General features: G+C 44.4%; 1 protein-coding gene and 1 gene segment (V, D, J or C); both read right to left on the bottom strand.

Moving 5' to 3' along the window:
* Positions 1-228: 228 nt before the first annotated feature.
* LOC130201701 (immunoglobulin lambda-1 light chain-like) lies at positions 229-9,296 on the bottom strand. Its single transcript, XM_056426794.1, is given in 5 exon segments — positions 229-450; positions 627-828; positions 928-1,264; positions 3,608-3,643; positions 8,942-9,296. Coding segments are annotated over 5 exon segments (957 nt in total). The 3' UTR covers positions 229-423.
* Positions 9,297-11,433: 2,137 nt separating this feature from the next.
* The window catches only part of LOC130201700 (immunoglobulin heavy constant epsilon-like), a 44,376-nt gene continuing 32,095 nt past the window's right edge, over positions 11,434-23,714 (bottom strand). Inside the window, 5 exon segments of the C gene segment in view lie at positions 11,434-11,655; positions 11,832-11,938; positions 12,030-12,044; positions 12,137-12,304; positions 18,763-18,936. Of these exon segments, the coding sequence occupies positions 11,629-11,655; positions 11,832-11,938; positions 12,030-12,044; positions 12,137-12,304; positions 18,763-18,936 (491 nt within the window).

Genomic DNA, 23,714 nt, shown 5'->3' with positions numbered 1-23,714 from the left:
CTGTCCTCGGGGAGAGAGCGTCTCAAGCTTCTCTCACCACACACGACTTATTGCATCTTTTAGAACGCTGAACACAGATCAGTTGATGCAATTTCACCAAGTCAAATGTCACTGGAGAAACTTTAGTCACCTCTCAGTTTGGCTCATTGGAAACACTGAGAGGTGACAAGTTGTTCCTTTCTCAGGACACAAGACGGTACAGAAATGACAGAACACGACAGACGGAGATCCTCTGAAACACTTTTATTTAGACGGAAAATAAGCAAACATGCGTTCCACGACGTTCCTCCTTTATAGAAAAGAAATGTGAGGCCAAAGTATTTGCATGGCAGTTTTAAAAACAGAGACACAACTGCTCCTCTAGTTTATTTGAGTGCAACACACAACGATCTACTCGATGAACTTCTGTCCAGGCCTCAGCTCTCAGTCGCTCTGCTTCCCGGCTGAACTCTGCAAAAGGACACGATGTCATGACATCACAAACTCTTTTTATCTACTACTCCTTCGGTCACACATTAAAATATAGGAAGCCTAATTAATTTCAAATTCTAAATAATTGAGTAAACACAGTTTGGATGAAGAGGTGAAGGGCCAGGAAAGCAACATGGAGACCCTGTGGAACAAACCTGAAGCCTCCACACCAGAAACGCCACAAAGGCTCCGTAGACGCCGCTCTTGACGATGAGAACCCCGTAGGACAGTTTGGCTCATGCGATCCTCAGATATTTCTCTGCAGAGAGTTTAGTGACACGACTCAAAGAGGAAACATCCAGGACATTAAATAGCAGCGATGATGCATTCAGGTGCAAAACGATACTTACCTCTGGTCAGCGCTCCTTGATGGAAGAAGGATAAAAGCGTGAGACAGATTGTTGTCGGTGCAAAGAGAACACGCCAGGTGGGTTGTGTGTCTCAAATGAAGCGCACCTTTCCCCAGGATGGAGTGTGAGTAGAGTCTGCGTCCCGTTGAAGAAGCGGACGCTGCAGGTGAACTCTTGGTCTGTGAACCAGTCGTTGGCAGAGACCCTCAGCCTGCTGCTGATCCTGTAAGACTTGCCGTGCCGGAGAGCGGCGCTGTCGGTCGCCACCCCGGTGGTGACCTCCACCCCGTCGACCTTCCAGAGCACGCCGACGTGGTCTGGGTAGAACCCACTGGCCACACACACGATGGTCTTCTTCTTCTTCTGGTCTCCGTGGCTTTGACACTCCTTTGGTGAAGGGCGAAGCACTTTGACTGTCGGCCCGCTGACGTCATGTCCAGGTTCTGCCAGGACAAAAGGACACATCACGAAATCAAAGCTGCAGGGTCAAAGTCCTGCAGAAAGAGACATCTGAACCTTTTGACAACAAGGCGTCTTTTGTTCTGGTGTCCAAGACAAAGAACCAATTATTTATTATCTTACCAAGAACTGTCAGTTTGGTTCCTTCTCCAGAATAAGTCGGATAACTGCCGCTGACTCGCATGTCAAGAACTGACTTCAAGGGCAGATTAAACCTAAAGCATCTGTTATTTTCTTCAACTTCCTTTTGTGGGCTTTTCTTTTACCAACCAGCACACATACGGTTCAACAATCACCATATGTCACAGATATATGACACACTTTTTGTTATTTTATTCCACTTCTTTGATATATGAATGAGACCTTGTCGGCTTGGTGAATACTTTCAGTTCAACACTTTGAGTCACTGATGAATGAACATGAAGTCGGTGCCCTGACCTCGTGCAGCTTTGTTTTGCTAGATAGAGAGATTTATTTTATTACGTTTATGGAACATATGCTTTTTAAAATTATAATTCTGCAGATTTAGCAGAAGCTCAGGAATATAGATTCATGCATACGATTTTTTTATCATTTTCTTACCCAACACTGTCCGTCTGGTGCCACGGCCAAAGGAAGCAGACTTGTATTGTTCACACTGATACGAGGCTGCACGAGAAGAACTGCCCGAGCTCAAAATGTCAATTTGATATCATTCTTTTGATAATTAATGTTGGTGTATATATATATATATATATATCGAATCACTTTAACTGTCTTACCGAGAACGGTGAGTTTATTCCAGCTCTGAAGAAAGCCTCCGCCTGTGAGCTCACGTCTCACAGCGCTGATAAGAAGAAGTGTCTTTAGAGGAATAATCTGGCGCAGAGCCAAATGTTTTATTGCTGCTGTACTTCTCCTGGAGAACATGGACGACGCTGTTCTGTACCGCCACAAACTGACGTCTGCATTCACTTCTTTCACACTTTTGCTCACAGCCATCAAATAAAATGTCTTCACAATATATTCTTAGTATTGCATATAAATGAGCAACAGAGAATCTTCTTCTCTGAGACGCTGCAGGTGTTCTTACCTAAAACTGTGAGTTTGGTTCCAGCTCCAAAGGGAACCTCCCAGTAGGAGCACAGAGACTTTCCACTGATACAAAACCTCCGGCGGCCTCTTTATCTGAGCCGCTATTCCTCCTTTGTTCCTCTTTGACTGCTTCAAGAACTTAATCTACTTCAGTGGGTATAAAAGAGTCAAATGTTCCTAACCTTCACCTCTTAAATGTAACTTTCCTTGACATTAAAAACCAACAGCTGCTGAACGGTGCTGTGCTGTTGCTGTATTTAATACACACGTCTCTCTCACTGCCCCAACTCAACGGCTGTAGATACAACATACAGGACTGTCTCAGAAAATTAGAATATTGTGATGAAGTTCTTTATTTTCTGTAATGCAATTAAAAAAAATGTACATGCATTCTGGATTCATTACAAATCAACTGAAATATTGCACTTTTATTCTTTAATATTGCTGATTATGGCTTACAGCTAAGAAAACTCTAAAATCCTATCTCATAAAATTTTAATATTTCCTCAGACCAAGTAAAAAAAAGATTTATAACAGCTGAGTGTTTGTCAAGGCTCAGGAAACCCTTGCAGGTGTTTCGAGTTAATTAGACAATTCAAGTGATTTGTTTAATACCCTACTAGTATACTTTTTCATGATATTCTAATATTTAGAGATAGGATATTTGAGTTTTCTTAAGCTGTAAGCCATAATCAGCAATATTAAAAGAATAAAAGGCTTGCAATATTTCAGTTGATTTGTAATGAATCCAGAATGCATGACATTTTTGTTTTTTTAATTGCATTGCAGAAAATAAAGAACTTCATCACAATATTCTAATTTTCTGAGACAGTCCTGTATATTTGACTTTGCGTCTTTAGCTGCTTTCAAATGGTCTTTATTGTATTAAATGTTGTTTTTTTCTTCTTCAAATTTAAATCCAACATGTATGGGTCAGTGGTTAGCAGGTCCGTCTTTCAATCCGGGGGTTGGAGGTTCAATCCCCGCTCTAGTCGATGTGTCCTTGAGCAAGACACTTAACCCTGAGTTGCTCCCTGTAGCTGCGTCTACAGTGTATGAATGTAACAGGATTGTAAGTCGCTTTGGATAAAAGCGTCAGCTAAAATGACATGTAATGTAATGTATTGCACTGCATTCTGATTTTTAACTTTAATGTGACACAAAACTTTTTTTCCCCAAACACCAAACCGGCTTTTACTTGTTTTACTTTTTACACACCAGTGAATTATGAGAAGCTTTGAAGTCTAACTTACCTAGAACCGTCAGTTTCGTTCCCTGGCCGAAATAGGCTGCGTCGTAATAGACTGCGTCGTAATAGACACAGCGCTTAAGCTTAACATCAAAAAGGCCCCGAGCTGAACTTGAACTCTACGATACATTACGTTTGTTTATGCATCACCGGAATGACAAATCTATCACATGTGTTCCATCAGACGATCCGGGACTTACCCAAAACAGTGAGTTTGGTTCCTTTTCCAAAGTGAGCTTCGTCTGCATGTCACAGTGCAGAGATACTGAGCATGAAACTCCTGAGTCGTTCTCTGTTTACTAACCTGACTGTGTTTGGAAGGTTTTTACCAATAATGCAATAATGCATTGAACGAACCTCAATAATAAACTGAGATATTGACCTAAAGCAGTCAGTTTGGTTCCTTGGCCGAAGTCAGCAGGCTCAGTGTAGATCAGTGTTTTCACTTCGGCTCAATATCTCAGCTTTTACCATCAACAGTTGTTTTTGCTTGACTTCCATAGCAACAGTTCAACTGTTGTGCCAGTGAACTGCAGCAGGGAGAGATGCTACTTACCCAAAACAGTGAGTTTGGTTCCCTTTCCAGAGTCAGCTGTGATCCAGCGTCACGCTGAAGGTCTCAAAACGTCCCATAACCGTCGTGTTGAAACACAGAGTGATAATCCAGAGGAGGAAGAAGGTTTCAACATGCAGGACGAGCTTCATAACGTCCAAATGTGTTGCTGCTGTCAGGATGAATGAAAGAAGCATCCCAGTGCTCAACCTATGATTCATAATTTATTTTCAACTAATTTGTAGCCAATTCACCCATGAATGTTGCCTCTCTGGTTCCAGTTCGGCCCGACAGCGTACACACCTTCAGAATATTGATGCTTCTGCTCTTCCAAGTGTCCCAGGTAGCATGTGGTGGTCTCCACACTGGGTGTCAATGGGAGGAGGTTTTTGTGCAGCGGCTCTATGGGATTGTATCACCGTGGGCCTCCCAGTCCCCACGGTGAGAAAGCATCACACCAAAACATGAAGTCTCTTCTCCTCTCTCCTCCACCCAGCCTCTCCATATCTCAGCCTCCATCTCTCTGTGAGGGAGCAGCTGTTCAGGTCGGGCCTCCAACCCGACTGCTGCTGTTTCTGGTCCGGCTGAGAAAAGAAGCAAGAGCGGCGGGAAGGAGGAGAGGACCTGGTCTCTGTTGGTTTGAAGAGAGGGAGGGACGTCTCTGCTGGTCACACTTCTTTACACCCAGTGAACTGAGGAGACACTCGTTTACTGAGTAACATTCACCACTTAACATTCTTGCTGTGTACATGAATATTAAACTTCCCGTCGTCACCACTGTCGCTAACATATCCAGGTTTAATTATTTATTCTTTATATTGACTAATTAATATTCTTCTAACGTTACCCTGCTATGTGTTTGCATCGTTAAAATATCCCCGTTTAATTCTTTATTCTTTATATTGATTAATTAATATTCTTCTAAGGTTAATACGAATATGTATCACTGGCTTTTATTTTGACTTTCATTTTAAGCACTTCCGTTCTGTCGTTTTTGGTTTCAGACAGCAGGAACGAAATACGGAGGTGGTATTCCGTTTTTCCGTTTTTGGTTTTCAAACGGAAAACGAAAAAACCACGTGATTTCCGTATTCCGCATTTGGAATGAAACGAAAAAACAAAATAACATTACGTACACGGACCAGATATGAAGAGTTGCAGGTGGGAGTGCCTCTACGTTTTCTCTGATCTCGATGGCTGCTTTATGAAAGATCCACGTGGCGTCTCAAAGTGCTCCTCCAGGTCCCCGCAGGGCTCGAGATCATTGTGAGCATCGTGTTTACAGAGCGCTGTGGTTTCTGTTCAGCTACTGAGTGACTCTGTATCACTGTGTTGAGACGCGCAGCACAGAAGTACAAGCCGTTGTCTTCTGGCTGCAGGTTCTTCACGGTGAACGTACCGCTCTGACCAACAGGCTCGGTGGCTGAAAATTTCTCTGTGCTGAAATCTCCAAAATCATGGACTTTGTTTCCTGCACTTGTGAACACGATCAGTTTTCTTGTTTCTGCCTGTTGGCTGCTCTCTGACAGTACATCTGGTCGTTGTTTGCCGCTGGAGTCCTGCTGCCGCAGCTCATTTGTCGCATCTCCCTCGTGTTTCCCACACTACTATGTCAGTCTGGGTGAAGTCTCATCACTTAAACCTTTGTGCGAAGCACTTGTGAACACGATCAGTTTGATCACGTTCCTGGCAGCTGTCTGAACCAGTACATCTGTACATCTTGGTGAGCTGCTGCTGCTGCTGCTGCATCATCATCCTAACGTCGATCTTCCCTTACACACTATGTCAGTCTGGGTGACAAGTCTCCCCAACCTGTGTGCAAAAGTGGCAATAAAGGTGATCAACTCCATCTTTGGATTCCTCCTATGATATTCTTTGACACTACTTCTAAAATTCTTCTAAATCCCAATGAGGCAAACTTGAAAAAATGAACGTTTTAAACAACAAAATTGTAATTCTGAACAGTTGAACAGTTCTGTTGTTCTTGTACTGTAGTCACAGCAACAAGACTGTTGTTGGAAGAGATGATATCCATGCTGTCGGACGCCAACAGCCAACAGATGAGAGAGAGAGTGACGAGAGCTGCCTGTCGCTGCATCGTGTGACGGGACCTCAAGAGCTGCTGTGTACACATCTACACAAGGTGTGGTACACGTGGTGCTGGAGGGCCCCCTGCAGGTCATCACTGCAGGTAGATTACCTGTAGATCACTGACACCGACACACAAAACAGGCCAGAGTTAATGACGTGATCTATTTGTGATGAGCACATTTAAAGACATTTTTAAAACGGTATTTCTTTACAAAAACATAAATGTGACCATGGTGGACTTAATAGTTCTATTAATTTGTTATAACTTTTTATTTTGCATTTTCCACAAACAGATTAGTCCTTGACATTGAGGAAAAAAATATATATATATATATATATATATATATATATCTACAACATAATAAAATCAGCACACATCCATATCCACATACACACCCGCCCAACATTCCCACCCATCCCCTCTCACATGTTTATACATCTACCCTCCAATTAGGACCCAATGAGGAGGGAGGGAAGGACCAAACAATCAAACTAAATACAACCAAATGATAAGCATTAAATACAAAACGAAATAACTAAAGAAAGGTAAAAGACATTAATGTGAAAAATAAAATAAAAAATAAATAAAATCAACACATTCATTTCATACCCAGATTTTTCATAGACCTCTTTGTTTTGTAGTTGCACTCTATGTGTACAACCTCAACCCCTCTCAGTTATAACATCTACATCCACTCTCGACTCTAGATATAAACACATTTTAAGACATTTTTAAAACGGTGTTTCTTTACAAAAACATAAACGTGACCATGGTAGACTTTATAGTTCATGACGGTTATGCTTCTTTATTGTTATTTAAACCTGAGACCATTCACTTGGCTTGTAAATGTCATCATTCTTGTAGTAAATGAGAAAAGTTTACAACCATATTGGTTTCTAAAACGATCTTTATTTCATAGACGACGTCACAACGCGTGTGGCCAACATCGTGTTGATAGAATCAACAAAGGCGAGGAGATTGTAAATCCTGAATTGACTTCCTCTTTCCAAAGGTGTTGTATTGCTTCTCACCGTTATTTCCCGGCAGATGAAGACAATAGCATATCAAGACAACAACAATCATGTTAATGAAGTTTAAGAGTTTCTCCACAGCTGAGGACGAGACGTCACTGTTACGGATCGATGAAGACTATCGGGGTCAGAGAGGTCGACGTCATGGCTCTCAGAGGGGAGGGGCTAGCGTTCTTGCATCGCAATGGGAGTGGACGACATCCTTAATGTTCATGTTGAGGTTTGCTGCCCCCTGCTGGTGTGAAAATACTTTACGATGCCCCAGTTAAAGGCTTTGTTTTGTTGTTTTTTCCTTTTTCACAGGCCGGTGTCGCCCTGCAGCGGCGACACCGGCCCTGAAGGCAGAGTGGCCCCTGCAGCGCATGCGGTGGACATTGCAGGTCGAGGGCTAGCCGAGGGTTTAGAGGCCTCTCCGGGGCTGCATGGGGAGATACCACCGAATAAGGACCAAAGGAGGCTGAAGACAACACTACTTTTTAACGTAAAGATAAAAACGCAAATACTTTTATAGTAGATAATATATATATGAACAAAAAATATATATATATATATATTGTATTATTGCAAATACTTTTATAGTATAAAGAAATAATACATGTGTTACTATACAAGTTTTTTTATAAAACACATCTGAATACTTTCCGTACCCACTGTATATAAATATATATATATTAATGTGTTTTAACTCTAAATCTGTCCTTCTGGTCACATGACATCTATTGTTCTGTCCATCTTGGAGAGGGATCCTCCTCTGTTCTCTCCTGAAGGGTTCTTCACTTTTTCCCCCTGAAGGGTTATTTGGGAGTTGTTCCTGATCCGATGTGAGGTCAAAGGTCAAAGGTCAGGGATGTCTATGTGTACAGATTGTAAAGCACTCCGAGACACATTTGTAATTTGTGAAAATGGGCTATACAAATAAACTGAATTGAATTGAATATGTGTGTGTGTGTGTGTGTGTGTGTGTGTGTGTGTGTGTGTGTGTGTGTGGAACCTGCTGTGGCCAGACAATTTCAGTATTCATTGCTTGTCATTTAACATTTGAGAACATTTCTGCTAAATAGCTCCACTGCAGTGTAAAAGCCACTTCTCACAAATGACTGAATAGGAACCAAAACTCTAAAGCGCAGTCGGCAGGTCTTCAGCTCCCCCTACCGATAACTAAACATGCATTTGTATCGTGGCGGTCGGGTCTTGGCGCAGCTGTCGGAGTCGCCTGCATCGCTGTGTTCACTCACAGCCCAAAAGTACCAACGACTACCAACTACGCCATGGCCCTGCTGAGACTCCGCCCACTGTTGAGACTCCGCCCACTCCTCCTCTCTACCTCCATCTGCCTGATGGATCGTGGAGGTCTCCATCATGGAATATGCCTACTATGAACTATTCATACACTCTGTCATATTCATTGTGTTGTTCCTGTGTTTTAATTTGTGTGTAATGATTCCTTCTGGTCACATGACATCTATTGTTCTGTCCATCCTGGAGAGGGATCCTCCTCTGTTCTCTCCTGAAGGGTTCTTACCTTTTATTTCCCAGTGAAGGGTTGTTTGGGAGTTTTTCCTGATCCGATGTGAGGTCAAAGGTCAAAGGTCAGGGATGTCTATATGTACAGATTGTAAAGCACTCTGAGACACATTTCTAATTTGTGAAAATGGGCTCTACAAATAAACTGAATTAAATTGAAAACTGAAAAGTACACCCCGCTGTCCTCCGGCAGCAGCTTCTCCACCCTCAGAGATCCGGACTGAGCGTCGCTCCTTTTCACAGGAAACTCTTCCCCGCTGAAGCCACTTCCATATAAGTGTGGCGGACTCTGAGTCTTGTGAACGACCTGCCTCATTCCCTCCCCTGGCAGCTGTCTGTACCAGGTCATCTGATCAAAAGTAGCCCCCTTAGTGTGACTGCAGTCCATCGTGGCGGACTGACCCTCGAGCCCCCACAGCAGGGCGGTCTGGGCGACATCATCACAGGCTCCTAGAACTTGAAACGCATGAAGGTACCGGAAGCCAGAGAGCATCCGACACGATGTTCAACAGCAACGGTTAAAGGCCATTGTGTCGTTCCCTTTTCTCTCAGGAGGCCATGTTGGATGACGTCCATGTTCACTCAGAGAATGCAGCAGGCCTCATGTGGTGTCGGTGTGATCAGAGGTCTGGGAGTGTCACATGTCTGGTGTTCAGCCCTCCACATTGTGTCCCTGGGAGTAGACGACAAACAATACCATCACAACAGTTTGATGTTGCATTCACATCAACATCATTTAACGTTACAATAACTACACAACGTATTCGTGTGTATTCTTTCATCAGTCCGCCAGTTGATTTTATTGTATTTTACCTGTTGTCCACGGCAACAAGATGGACCATCTGAGGAGGCCTCGTTTATTGATGATTATATCCATGTTCTGTCACCTCAACACACCCATCATAAAACACAGGGGGGAGTGTGTGTTCATTATTTATGATGATCTTCCACTGGAGTTCTTCTGATGTCATTTCAGAGTCACCAGTAGGGGGCAGTAGAGGCTGTAGACTTCCTGATGCCCTTTTAAATGATCTGCTTCATCAGGCTTTCAATTCAATTCAGTTTATTTGTATAGCCCAATTTCACAAATTACAAATTTGTCTCGGAGTGCTTTACAATCTGTACACATAGACATCCCTGCCCCAAAACCTCACATCGGACCAGGAAAAACTCCCAAATAACCCTTCAGGGGGGAAAAAAAGGGAAGAAACCTGCAGGAGAGCAACAGAGGAGGATCCCTCTCCTAGGATGGACAGATGCAATAGATGTAATGTGTACAGAAGGACAGATTTAGAGTTAAAATACATTCAATGAATATGACAGAGTGTATGAATAGTTCATAGTAGGCATATTCCACGATGGAGACCTCCACGATCCATCAGGCAGATGGCGGTGGGGAGGAGGAGGGAGTCTCAACAGGACAGTGGCGTAGTCAGGAATTCAGACCCAGACGATCCATCAGGCAGATAGGATCTATGCCGTCTCATAGGGTCCGATGACCCCATGAGACGTAAAGTCAAAAGGACTTCCGGGGAGAAAGCAGAGTTAGTAACGTGTGATTGAGAGATGAAAATTCATCCTTAAGGAGAGAGAAAAAAAAAAAAAAAAAAAGAAAAAAAATGTGTTTGTTGCTTCACATGTTGGATAAAGAGATAACGCATTCACTGTATCTGCAACGCTTCATATGTACCTGTATTTCTGCACATCTGAATATGAAACTGAGTGTGAGAGGTTCAGTTCCTCCTGGAGATAAAGAATACTTACATTATTAATGATTGTGAAACATGGACTAAAAACATTTGAGTACAAATTCTGAAGTCTGTTAAATGTAACACAACTAACACCAGCCAAATGAAGTTATTCACCTGAAAGATTTATCTTTCAACATTTCTCCATAATCTGCTGAATGGGTTGAACCTCAATATTCTGATGTTTCACTGATACATGGTTGTTGTTGTTGATTCTGTCACTCTTTCATATTTAGCTTTTATATCAATGTATAAAGAATCTGTCCACTGACACAAGTTTATATCCACAATGAAGAAAGAACTTCCTGCCTCGTATTTAAACTTCCTTAAATAATGACAGAGACGTGTATTTAAAGTTCTGGTTTTGCTCTAATCTACTTCTGATAACAGCAGCTGTGCCAGACGATCAGAATCAGGGTGTGTGTGTGTGTGTGTGTGTGTGTGCAGAGATGCAGAGGCTGAGGTAAAGTGTAGGTTAGCGATGTGCAGGCTGCTCGGCGACCACTTCCTCTCCTCTGTCGCTCCGGTTCGCTCACCAACGACGGCTTTGACCTTCTTCTGTTCTCAGACGAGCTCGTCGACTTCCTGTCGGCGTGCGGTCGACTCGCACGTTTACTTTCCCGCTGAGCGTTTGAGCTCAAAGGAACAACTTCTGTCCTCGGGAGAGGAAAGCGTCTCAAGCTTCTCTCACCACACACGACTTATTGCATCTTTTAGAACGCTGAACTCAGATCAGTTGATGCAATTTCACCAAGTCAAATGTCACTGGAGAAACTTTAGTCACCTCTCAGTTTGGCTCATTGGAAACACTGAGAGGTGACAAGTTGTTCCTTTCTCAGGACACAAGACGGTACAGAAATGACAGAACACGACAGACGGAGATCCTCTGAAAAACTTTTATTTAGACGGAAAATAAGCAAACGTGCGTTCCACGACATTCCTCCTTTATAGAAAAAAAATGTGAGGCCAAAGTATTTGCATGGCAGTTTTAAAAACAGAGACACAACTGCTCCTCTAGTTCATTTGAGTGCAACACACAACGATCTACTCGATGAACTTCTGTCCAGGCCTCAGCTCTCAGTCGCTCTGCTTCCCGGCTGAACTCTGCAAAAGGACACGATGTCATGACATCACAAACTCTTTTTATCTACGACTCCTTCAGTCACACATTAAAATCTAGGAAGCCTAATTAATGTCAAATGCTAAATAATTGAGTAAACACAGTTTGGATGAAGAGGTGAAGGGCCAGGAAAGCAACATGGAGACCCTGTGGAACAAACCTGAAGCCTCCACACAAGAAACGCCACAAAGGCTCCGTAGACGCCGCTCTTGACGATGAGAACCCCGTAGGACAGTTTGGCCGTCTGTGCGATCCTCAGATATTTCTCTGCAAAGAGTTTAGTGACACGACTCAAAGAGGAAACATCCAGGACATTAAATAGCAGCGATGATGCATTCAGGTGCAAAACGATATTTACCTCTGGTCAGCGCTCCTTGATGGAAGAAAGATAAAAGCGTGAGACAGATTGTTGTCGGTGCAAAGAGAACACGCTCAGGTGGGTTGTGTGTCTCAAATGAAGCGTACCTTTCCCCAGGATGGAGTGTGAGTAGAGCTCCGTGTGCGTCCCGTTGAAGAAGCGGACGCTGCAGGTGAACTCTTGGTCTGTGAACCAGTCGTTGGCAGAGACCCTCAGCCTGCTGCTGATCCTGTAAGACTTGCCGTGCCGGAGAGCGGCGCAGTCGGTCGCCACCCGGTGGTGTCCCCCACCCCGTCGACCTTCCAGAGCACGCCGACGTGGTCTGGGTAGAACCCACTGGCCACACACACGATGGTCTTGTTCTCCTCCTGGTCTCCGTGGCTTTGACACTCCTTTGGTGAAGGGCGAAGCACTTTGACTGTCGGCCCGCTGACGTCATGTCCAGGTTCTGCCAGGACAAACGATCACGCTGTGAATTAAAGCTGCCTCTAGATCGACAGCAGAACAGGGTGCGATGCCGGCTCCTTCATCCTTCACGTGAACTCTGGCACACATTTAGACACAAACACATCGAGACCTTTTCACAACAAACAATCAGCAGGTTACAAAGCTCACGCTGAGATGTTAAATATGGAGGACTTAAAATGACTTATGTATAAATAAATAAATAAATGCATGAATAAATACAAGAATAAATACAAGAATAAATAAATAAATGCTTAAATAAATGTATAAATAAATAAATACAGGAATGATTAATTATAAGTTATAACTCAACAGGACATCATTAAATAAATATATTTCTACATTTCTTCATTTATTTATATCTCTATTTATGTGTCCACACGTATTTCTTCATTTATTTATGTGTGACGTTTACGTGTCCTTGTATGCAAGGATGGGGCGGTCCGAACCTCATTGTTAAACACGATTGGTCAAGTAGGAGAGCAAGACAGAAGCAATCGATCCCTAGCACTTGGACCTGTAGAGTGTAGACCAGTGGTCGCCAACCCGTCGATCGCGACGGTCGGTCGATCTCGAGACGTTCCTGTCGATCTCCAAAATAAAATGAAAATAAATTCAGAAACACATTGTTCCTTGTCTTCGAACATTTTCTAAAGTGTCTTCTGAAATGTTTTCTTTCTGACTGGAAGATTGACGTCAGAAAAGATCTCCGCCTGATTCATGAACGCCTGAAAACGGGTTCGCTTACACAGCCGTGTTGTCAGCTGTGCTCCTGAAAGAGGGGAACGTACCACTACAGGTGAGGCGCAGGGGGAAATGCAGAAAGACCTTGATAACTTCACATATTGCACAAGCTCAAAGTACACCGACATGAAACTAAGTCATCAATAAATAAATGTTGAAATGCCTGTACTTTCGTGTAAATGTTTACGTTAAGGCATTAACAGGTTACGCATGCGCGATAGCCGAGATTCTTGGCGACTTGCCAGGTCTTACCTCCGTGAGTTCGGCTTTTCTGCTGTTGTCCTTCAAAACAAAATCTCAACATTGAGCTTTTTTTTGTTGTCCGATAGAGCAATCTGGTTTACTTGAAAGTGATTGCAATTGAATTCATTCTATTATTTGAAAAGGGACAGATGCAGGAGTCACAAATGGTGATTCTCATATTTATTATTATGATAATTATTTAAATCTGAGGATGTCTGTTGAGCTGATGTGAATGTAATCACTAACGGTCTGAGTTCAGAACCAATCCCAGATGAGAAAACGTTCATGAATACCAAATTTGCCCCGAAAAACTCATCAGTGGAGTTGAGAAAATCACCAAATCAAAGACCAGGAGCTGGATTACTGACAGACGGCCTCAGACTGTCTGTCTGTGATTATGAACTAACTACAAGCTCACAGACAGAGTTCAGTCACAGCCATGCACTGACTGGAGTCACATGGCTTCAAGTTTTTATTGTCACATCCCCTTTTATATAAGTATAATCGGTTTGTGAAATTCTTATGTGCAAAACACCCGACAGCAGTAGCAGACTAAAAAAAAGAATAAGAATGAGAATAAACTATACAATATCCACACACAAAAAAGAAGAAAGTATTAACAATATATATATATAAAACAATGTAATAGAATATACATCATGACAATATATATATATAAAGCAATGTAATAAAATATACACTTTTTTGAGACAATATATATATGTATATATATACAATATATATATACAATATATATATATATAAAACAATGTAATAAAATATACACCATGGCCATATATATTCACAGAATATGTTCTGGTGTATAGTGTTAATGAGGGTCTCAGTCCTTGTTCAGCAGCCTGATGGCCTGACTGAAGAAGCTGTTCCTCAGTCTGTTTGTGCGGCACTTGATACTGCGGTATCGCCTGCCTGACGGTAGAAGGGTGAACAGTTTGTGGCCGGGGTGGTTATTGTCTTTCATCATCCGTTTGGCCCTGGCCACGCACCGCCTGGTGTATATGTCCAGGATGGAGGGAAGCTCACCTCCAACGATGTACTGTGCCGACCGCACCACCCTCTGTAGTGCCCTATGCTCCAGGGCGGTGCAGTTCCCGTACCAGACGGTGATGCAACCTGTCAGAACACTCTCGATGGTACTGGTGTAGAATGTTCTGAGGATGCGGGGCCATGTTGAATTTCCTCAGTCGCCTAAGGAAATACAGGCGTTGTTGGGCCCTTTTCACCACGTGAGTGGTGTGCGTGGTCCATGTGAGGTCCTCGGAGATGTGCACGAGGAACTTGAAGCTGCTGACACTCTCTACTGCAACTCCGTCTATGGAGATAGGGGTGTGCTCTCCTCTCCGCTTCCTGTAGTCCACGATCAGCTCCTTGGTCTTCTTGACGTTGAGGACGAGGCTGTTCTCCTGGCACCACTGTACCAGTGATCCAACCTCCTCCCTGTAGGCTGTCTCGTCGTCGGTGATCAGCCCCAACACTGTTGTGTCGTCAGCAAACTTGATGATGACGTTGGAGCTGTGCATGGCCGTGCAGTCGTGGGTGTACAGGGAGTAGAGGAGAGGGCTCAACACGCATCCCTGAGGGGCTCCCGTGTTGAGGGTCAGCGGCTCTGAGGTGGTACTGCCCATCACACCACCTGGCGGCGGCCCGACAGAAAGTCCAGTATCCAGCTGCACATGGTAGAGTGCAGGCCTAGACCTCTGAGCTTGGTGTCGAGCTTGGCGGGAACAATAGTGTTGAACGCTGAGCTGTAGTCCACAACCAGCATTCGCACACAACAGTTCCTCCCCTCCAGGTGGGAAAGGGCGGTGTGAAGTGCCATGGCAATTGCGACGTCGGTGGATCTGTTTTGACGATATGCAAATTGCCATGGGTCCAGCGTGGCAGGCAACATGGAACAAATGAAGACCTTGACCAACCTCTCAAGCATTTACTGACAATCGAGGTGAGGGCTACGGGTCTCCAGTCATTCAGGCAGGTTACCTTGGGGTGTTTGGGGACAGGCACAATGGTGGACATCTTGAAGCTCTCAGGAACAACAGCCTGGGACAGGGAGAGGTTGAAGATGTCTGCGAAGACTCCTGCCAACTGGTCTGCACATGCTCTGAGGCGCGCCCGGGATGTGGTCGGACCTGCCGCCTTCGGATGTCCACCCGCTTGAAGGCTCTGCACGCCAGCCTCTGAGATGATCAGCAGGCTGGTCTCCTCGGCAGCGCTGCCTTCGCGGGCTGCCGTCACGCCGAACCGAGCAAAGAATGTATTTAGCTCGCCTGGGAGGGAGGTAGAGGAGTTCTCTTCACCGCTGGTTCTCCCTCTGAAGTCCGTGATTGTCTGTAGCCCTTCCACACCTCTCACGTCATGGCTCTTGAGCTTTCCTCCACCTTGTTCCTGAACTCCCGCTTGGCAGAGCCGATGGTCTTACGGAGGTCGTGCGGGCTCTTTGTATTCCGCCATATTCCCGATTCAAAGGCGGTGTTACGCTGCGGAGTGCAGCGCGAACATCGCCATTTATCCACGGTTTCTGGTTGGGATAAATCCGAACCGACTTGGTAGGAACAACGTCATCTATGCATTTCTTGATGAACCGGTGACTGAGGACGTGCTCACTGACGTTGTTGTCCGACGCGACCCTGAACACATCCCAGTCAGCACGCTCAAAACAGTCCTGTAGCATAGACTCCGATTGGTCCGACCAGCGTTGCACTTCCTTCACAGCGATTGGTTGCTGCTTCAGCCTTTGCCTGTAGGCGGGAGTAGTTGGATGGAGCGGTGGTCCGATTTGCCGAACGGTGGGCGGAGGAGGGCTTTGTATCCATCCCGGAAGGGAGTGTAGCAGTGGTCGAATCCGCTCCCCGGCGTGTTGCTTGTTATGTGTTGGTAGAACTGGAGAACTTTCTTCAGGTTCGCTTTGTTGAAGTCCCCGCCACAATGAAAGCAGCCTCGGGTGTGCCGACTCCTGCTCGCTGATCGCCCGAGAGTTCCTTCAGCGCTATGTCCGTGTTAGCTTGAGGCGGAATGTACACAGCAGTTACGGTGACTGCTGTAAACTCCCATGTAGCCAGAATGGTCGACACATGAGCATTAGGTACTCCAGGTCCGGGGAACAGAACGACTTGAGAGTATGTACATGACTTTGGTTGCACCAAGATCTGTTTATCATGAGACATACCCCCTCCACGATCTTTACCAGAGAGAGTCTTTGTTCTGTCCGCGTGGACGGAAAATCCTGCCGCTCGATGGCTGAGTCGGTAACCTCCTCCGACATCCATGTCTCCGTAAGGCAGATGATGCAGTTGTCCTTAGTTTCCGGTGGAATTGAATACGAGCCTGTAGCTCGCATAGCTTATTGTCCAAAGACTGTACATTTGCCAGTAAAATGGTGGGTAGTGGGGGTCGATTGGCTCGACGTCTCAGCCTGACCAGCACGCCAGCTCGCTTCCCCTCCGTCGGCGACGCTTGCGTGAGATCGCGCCTAAAATGGACGGAGATAGTTCCGCTACTGTTCCTGGCGGGACGTCCGAGTAAGAGTTGAAAAACTCTGGTAGGCGGCGAGCAACTGCCGATCCAATCTCCAGAAGTGTGCATCTGTCGTACGTTAACTGGCTGCTAACGTTTTGTGCAAAAATAGTCGCAATAGGAAGAATAAATAACAAAAAACTACTACAAAATCCGGGAGCTCGCAACACAGCAGCCATCACGTACGGCGCCATCTATTTGATGGCATTGTGATGAGAGCTGAACTTACATGAGTTGCACTGATGGATCATGTTGTCAGTGTTGTGTTGTAATTGGATTGGATTCAATGTATTGTCATTGCTAGAATACAGGTACAGAGGCAACGAAATGTAAATAAATACAACATTTATATTGGTAGTTCATCCAGCTGCTCATTGCAAATGTGTTTTTTCTTGTTCATATTGTGTGCGGTTAACAAATATCTTACTTGTTATATTACACTTAAATTCTGTGTTCCTGGTCACATCAATTTGAACGCTGGACCAAAATGACAATTAAGCCAAATAAAAATTTGTAAGTCCAGTCTGGACAGTCGTTTTCTCTCAACGCCTCAATAGGTAGATCTTGCCGGTCATGAAGGTGGAGGTCAGGGATCTTGGGCTCAAAAAGGTTGGTGACCACTGGTGTAGACGAACAGCGTTTATTATGCATTCTTGTCTGTACATTCTAAATACTACTGTTGTTGAGTCACGGAATGTAATTACCGTCGCATTGAAAATGCGGAAGGTTATGTTTTGATCGCCGTGTATTTATTTATTTATTTGTATGCGTGTTACTCTCATAACTAAAAAAGTATGAAACCGAATCGCATGAAATTTGGTGGGATGATTGGTTATTATCCGGGGACCATTTGATTAGATTTTGGGATCGATCGGGTCAAAGGTCAGGAAAAGGTCAAAATCTTTTTACCATAGCACGGTCAATTTTTATCCAATTGGCATGCAACTAATGCCAAAATGTTAATAATTCAATACCCAATCTTGTGATATGCGAAGGTATGCGCTCTACCGAGTGCCCGTTCTAGTTACCTTCGCATTGAAAATGCGGAAGGTAATGTTTTGATCGCCGTGTATTTATTTATTTATTTGTATGCGTGTTATTCGGGTAACAAAAAAAGTTGTAAACCGAATCGCATGAAATTTGGTGGGATGATTGGTTATTATCCGGGGACCATTTGATTAGATTTTGGGATTGATCGGGTCAAAGGTCAAGGTCAAGGTCATGAAAAGGTCAACATCTTCTTGAATCACATGAAATTTGGTGGGATGATTGGTTATTACCGGGGACCATTTGATTAGACTTTGGGATCGATCGGGTCAAAGGTCAAGGTCAAGGTCATGAAAAGGTCAACATCTTCTTTTTACCATAGCACGGTCAATTTTTATCCAATTGGCATGCAACTAATGCCAACATGTTCATAATTCAATGCCCAATCTTGTGATATGATATGCGCTCTACCGAGTGCCCGTTCTAGTTTAAGTATGTTTTCAGCCGAGAATTTAGTAGTTTAAGCATCATTGTTGGTGCAAAGAGAACATGCTCGGGTGGGTTGTGTGTCTCAAATGAAGCGTACCTTTCCCCCCCAGGATGGAGTGTGAGTAGAGCTCCGTGCAAAGTCCCGTTGAAGAAGCGGACGCTGCAGGTGAACTCTTTGTGGTCTGTGAACCAGTCGTTGGCAGAGACCCTCAGCCTGCTGCTGATCCTGTAAGACTTGCCGTGCCGGAGAGCGGCGCTGTCGGTCGCCACCCGGTGGTGACCTCCACCCCGTCGACCTTCCAGAGCACGCCGACGTGGTCTGGGTAGAACCCACTGGCCACACACACGATGGTCTTCTTCTTCTCCTGGTCTCCGTGGCTTTGACACTCCTTTGGTGAAGGGCGAAGCACTTTGACTGTCGGCCCGCTGACGTCATGTCCAGGTTCTGCCAGGACAAAAGGACACATCACGAAATTAAAGCTGCAGGGTCAAAGTCCTGCAGAAAGAGACATCTGAACCTTTTGACAACAAGGCGTCTTTTGTTCTGGTGTCCAAGACAAATAACCAATTATTTATTATCTTACCAAGAACTGTCAGTTTGGTTCCTTCTCCAGAATAAGTCGGATAACTGCCGCTGACTCGCATGTCAAGAACTGACTTCAAGGGCAGATTAAACCTATAGCATCTGTTATTTTCTTCAACTTCCTTTTGTGGGCTTTTCTTTTACCAACCAGCACACATACGGTACAACAATCACCAGATGTCACAGATATATGACACACTTTTTGTTATTTTATTCCACTTCTTTGATATATGAATGAGACCTTGTCGGCTTGGTGAATACTTTCAGGTCAACACTTTGAGTCACTGATGAATGAACATGAAGTCGGTGCCCTGACCTCGTGCAGCTTTGTTTTGCTGCAGAACAGAGAGATTTATTTTATTTCGTTTATGGAACAGATGCTTTTAAAAATTATAATTCTGCAGATTTAGTAGAAGCTCAGGAATATAGATTCATGCATACGATTTGTTATCATTTTCTTACCCAACACTGTCCGTCTGGTGCCACAGCCAAAGGAAGCAGACTTGTATTGTTCACACTGATACGAGGCTGCACGAGAAGAACTGCCCGAGCTCAACATGTCAATTTGATATCATTCTTTTGATAATTAATGTTGATGTGTATATACAGTATATATCGAATCACTTTAACTGTCTTACCGAGAACTGTGAGTTTAGTTCCAGCTCCAAAGAAAACATCCCAGTAGGAGCACAGAAAATTTCCACCGATACAAAACCTCCGGCGGCCTCTTTATCTGAGCCGCTATTCCTCCTTTGTTCCTCTTTGACTGCGTCAAGAACTTAATCTACTTCAGTGGGTATAAAAGAGTCAAATGTTCCTAACCTTCACCTCTTAAATGTAACTTTCCTTGACATTAAAAACCAACAGCTGCTGAACGGTGCTGTGTTGTTGCTGTATTTAATACACACGTCTCGCTCACTGCCCCAACCGTTGGGTTTTTATATGTTTTGCTTCTCACAGGTTCATGTGAAGGAATGTGGATGTCTGACTCACAGAGAACAGTCCGCTTAGTTCCCTGGCCGAGGTAGACGTCGTACAGACTGAATAGACTCTCTGCTGACACGGCACTTAAGCTTGAGAACAAAAGGCTCTGAGCAGAATGTCGGGAACATGAAGTTTGTTTCAGAATAACTCCAATTGCACTACTTGTTACATTGTTCCCATGTTCTGCCGTAGACTTTATCAACGGCTGTAGATAAAAAATATAATTGACTTTGCGTCAAATTTAAATCCAACATGTATTGCACTGCATTCTGATTTTTTTAAACTTTAATGTGACACAGAACCTTTTTTCCCCAGACACCAAACCGGCTTTTACTTGTTTTACTTTTTACACACCAGTGAATTATGAGAAGGTTTGAAGTCTAACTTACCGAGAACCGTCAGTTTCGTTCCCTGGCCGAAATAGGCTGCGTCGTAATAGAAATCTCCGTGATAGACACAGCGCTTAAGCTTAACATCAAAAAGGCCCCGAGCTGAACTTGAACTCTACGATACATTACGTTTCTTTATGCATCACCGGAATGACAAATCTATCACATGTGTTCCATCAGACGATCCGCGACTTACCCAAAACAGTGAGTTTGGTTCCTTTTCCAAAGTGAGCTTCGTTTGCATCGTCACAGTGCAGAGATACTGAGCATGAGACTCCTGAGTCGTTCTCTGTTTACTAACCTGACTGTGTTTGGAAGGTTTTTACCAATAATGCAATAATGCATTGAACGAACCTCAATAATAAACTGAGATATTGACCTAAAGCAGTCAGTTTGGTTCCTTGGCCAAAGTAAGCAGGCTCAGTGTAGATCAGTGTTTTCACTTCGGCTCAATATCTCAGCTTTTACCATCAACAGTTGTTTTTGCTTTACTTCCATAGCAACAGTTCAACTGTTGTGCCAGTGAACTGCAGCAGGGAGAGATGCTACTTACCCTAAACAGTGAGTTTGGTTCCCTTTCCAGAGTCAGCTGTGATCCAGCGTCACGCTGAAGGTCTCAAAACGTCCCATAACCGTCGTGTTGAAACACAGAGTGATAATCCAGAGGAGGAAGAAGGTTTCAACATGCAGGACGAGCTTCATAACGTCCAAATGTGTTGCTGCTGTCAGGATGAATGAAAGAAGCATCCCAGTGCTTCACAACTTGTTTAAAAAATATATATATTTAGCCAATTCACCCATGAATGTTGCCTCTCTGGTTCCAGTTCGGCCCGACAGCGTACACACCTTCAGAATATTGATGCTTCTGCTCTTCCAAGTGTCCCAGGTAGCATGTGGTGGTCTCCACACTGGGTGTCAATGGGAGGAGGTTTTTGTGCAGCGGCTCTATGGGATTGTATCACCGTGGGCCCCCCAGTCCCCACGGTGAGAAAGCATCACACCAAAACCTGAAGTCTCTTCTCCTCTCTCCTCCCCCCACCCAGCCTCTCCATATCTCAGCCTCCATCTCTCTGTGAGGGAGCAGCTGTTCAGGTCGGGCCTCCAACCCGACTGCTGCTGTTTCTGGTCCGGCTGAGAAAAGAAGCAAGAGCGGCGGGAAGGAGGAGAGGACCTGGTCTCTGTTGGTTTGAAGAGAGGGAGGGACGTCTCTGCTGGTCACACTTCTCTTTACACCCAGAACCAGTGAACTGAGGAGACACTCGTTTACACACAAAGGTCACCGTGAGTCCCGGGTGGGATGTCCGATCTCCAGACTGAAGAACTACAACCGTGAGACCTAAAGCACACAAAAATATGACATTTTTTATTGTGCCTCAACTCGATGTACAGAACTGTAAACTTGCATAAATGATGCGTAGAAACTGGATCATTCAAGCACATGTCGGGGGCACATCCACGATGAGTTAACTCCCAAAACTCACCTGAGTGTAGAAGAAGCGACAGATAAAGCCTGTGATAAACATGTCAGCCATGATCCTCCTCCCAGAGAAATGATTCACACATCGCTCTGTTCAGCACAAATAAACCATGAGGTCACGTGATCACATCACATTGGGGCCGATTGTTATTTACAAAAACTCATGAAGAAACGAGACTTCGGAGTCCGTCTCGTGTTTTTGTGTTTTATATTATAAATTCAATAATGATTATGTCAACAAGTATTTCCTAACGTTGGTTCATGGAGCCTCGTTCAGTTTCTGGCACGAATGAGGCTCCGTGAACACACCTGTGGAGGGGTGGGCCTTGGTGTAACGTGATTGGTCAATCCTGAATATGTGTCTCCTTAAACTGACATTGCCCCGCCCCCTCTGCTTCTCCACGCTGGCCTTTACTTCTTACCAGGACAAGAGAAAGAAACATTTGAATGCATTAAACCCCGAAAGAGTGCGCCATAAACATTCATCACAGCTTGTGTCGCGTTTAATAAGCGGGTTTACTCCAAACAGTTGAGTCACGTCGCCTCCTGGCGGCCATGAAGGAACATAACCCTGTTCTTTGCTCGTTAGCTGGTCCTTTTGTCTCAAAAATGTCTGTCCACTCTTCTCTTCCCGAAGACGTCACTCCTCTCAAAGATGACCGGAAGTCACTGCATGACGTGGCCAAGGTGAGCTTTTACTTCTTGACATGCGAGTTGATGTTTCGGCTTTGTTTACTTTGTGCTTGTGTCCTTGTCTTAGCAACGTGAGGCGAAGCTAACTACATCACTGTGTACCTGCAGCGCAGAAACACACAACCGAGTCTGAAAGAGTCACACGGGGAATAATCAGAGCTCCTGTCTGGATGCCTTCTCTTGAACCGGTGTTACGGTTTAAGAAGTTACCATGTTAACTGGCGACTTTGAACCGGACGCCGCTTGTTGTCGTGAATTCTGACGGACGCGTTCGGTTTAAAGTTGCCAGTTAACACGGTCGCTTCTTAAACCGTAACACCGGGGAAGAAAGTAAATGCAGTCATAATGGCGCCAAACTTCACATAATGCTGTACCAGCCAACATGGAGGTCTCAATTTAATTGGATACACCTACACTGACAGGGTAGTGTGACTATGAGAAGCAGTGTGAAGACTGGTGTTACGGTTTAAGAAGCGACCGTGTTAACTGGCGACTTTAAACCGAACGCGTCCGTCGTTGTAGTGGTTACGACGGCCGTTGAAAATAGGAAGAAACACGGAGCTATACCCTCGTGAATGCCGCGTTGTTTAATTTGTATAGTATATATTAGTATGTATACAAGGGTTTTACACTATTTCACAATTAAACCAAGAGGCATTCACGGGGACAGCTATACGTGTTCTCTAACTTATTTTTCGAACGGCCGTCGTAACTATTTACAACAACGACGCGTCCGGTTCAAAGTCGCCTGTTAACACGGTCGCTTCTTAAACCGTAACACCGGCTGTGTCGTTGACTATTCTGGCATGTGATGGCTCAAACTCTTCACTTGATCTGTGGGACAAAACATCACCATTAATAGGGTTCATAAGACTCGCATGTTTGATGATTATTGTGTTGCATGTTGGATTTTTGCATTCTTAAGATAAATAAAGTTAAATACACGTTTGATAAGGTTTTAACACAAACTAGTAATAAGGAATGAAGACATAAAGTTTGACTTAATTTTCTTAACTCAAGGAGACTATGGTCTCTGGTTATGCACCGAGGGTCCAGTTAGTGGACCTCGAGTTAAGATCATTCTTTTCCAGGTTTTC

The sequence above is a fragment of the Pseudoliparis swirei genome, chromosome 11 (assembly GCF_029220125.1).
Source record: "Pseudoliparis swirei isolate HS2019 ecotype Mariana Trench chromosome 11, NWPU_hadal_v1, whole genome shotgun sequence".
Taxonomy (NCBI): domain Eukaryota; kingdom Metazoa; phylum Chordata; class Actinopteri; order Perciformes; family Liparidae; genus Pseudoliparis; species Pseudoliparis swirei.
The sequence above is the reverse complement of the archived record's forward strand: the minus strand, read 5'-3'. Positions and strand labels throughout refer to the sequence as shown.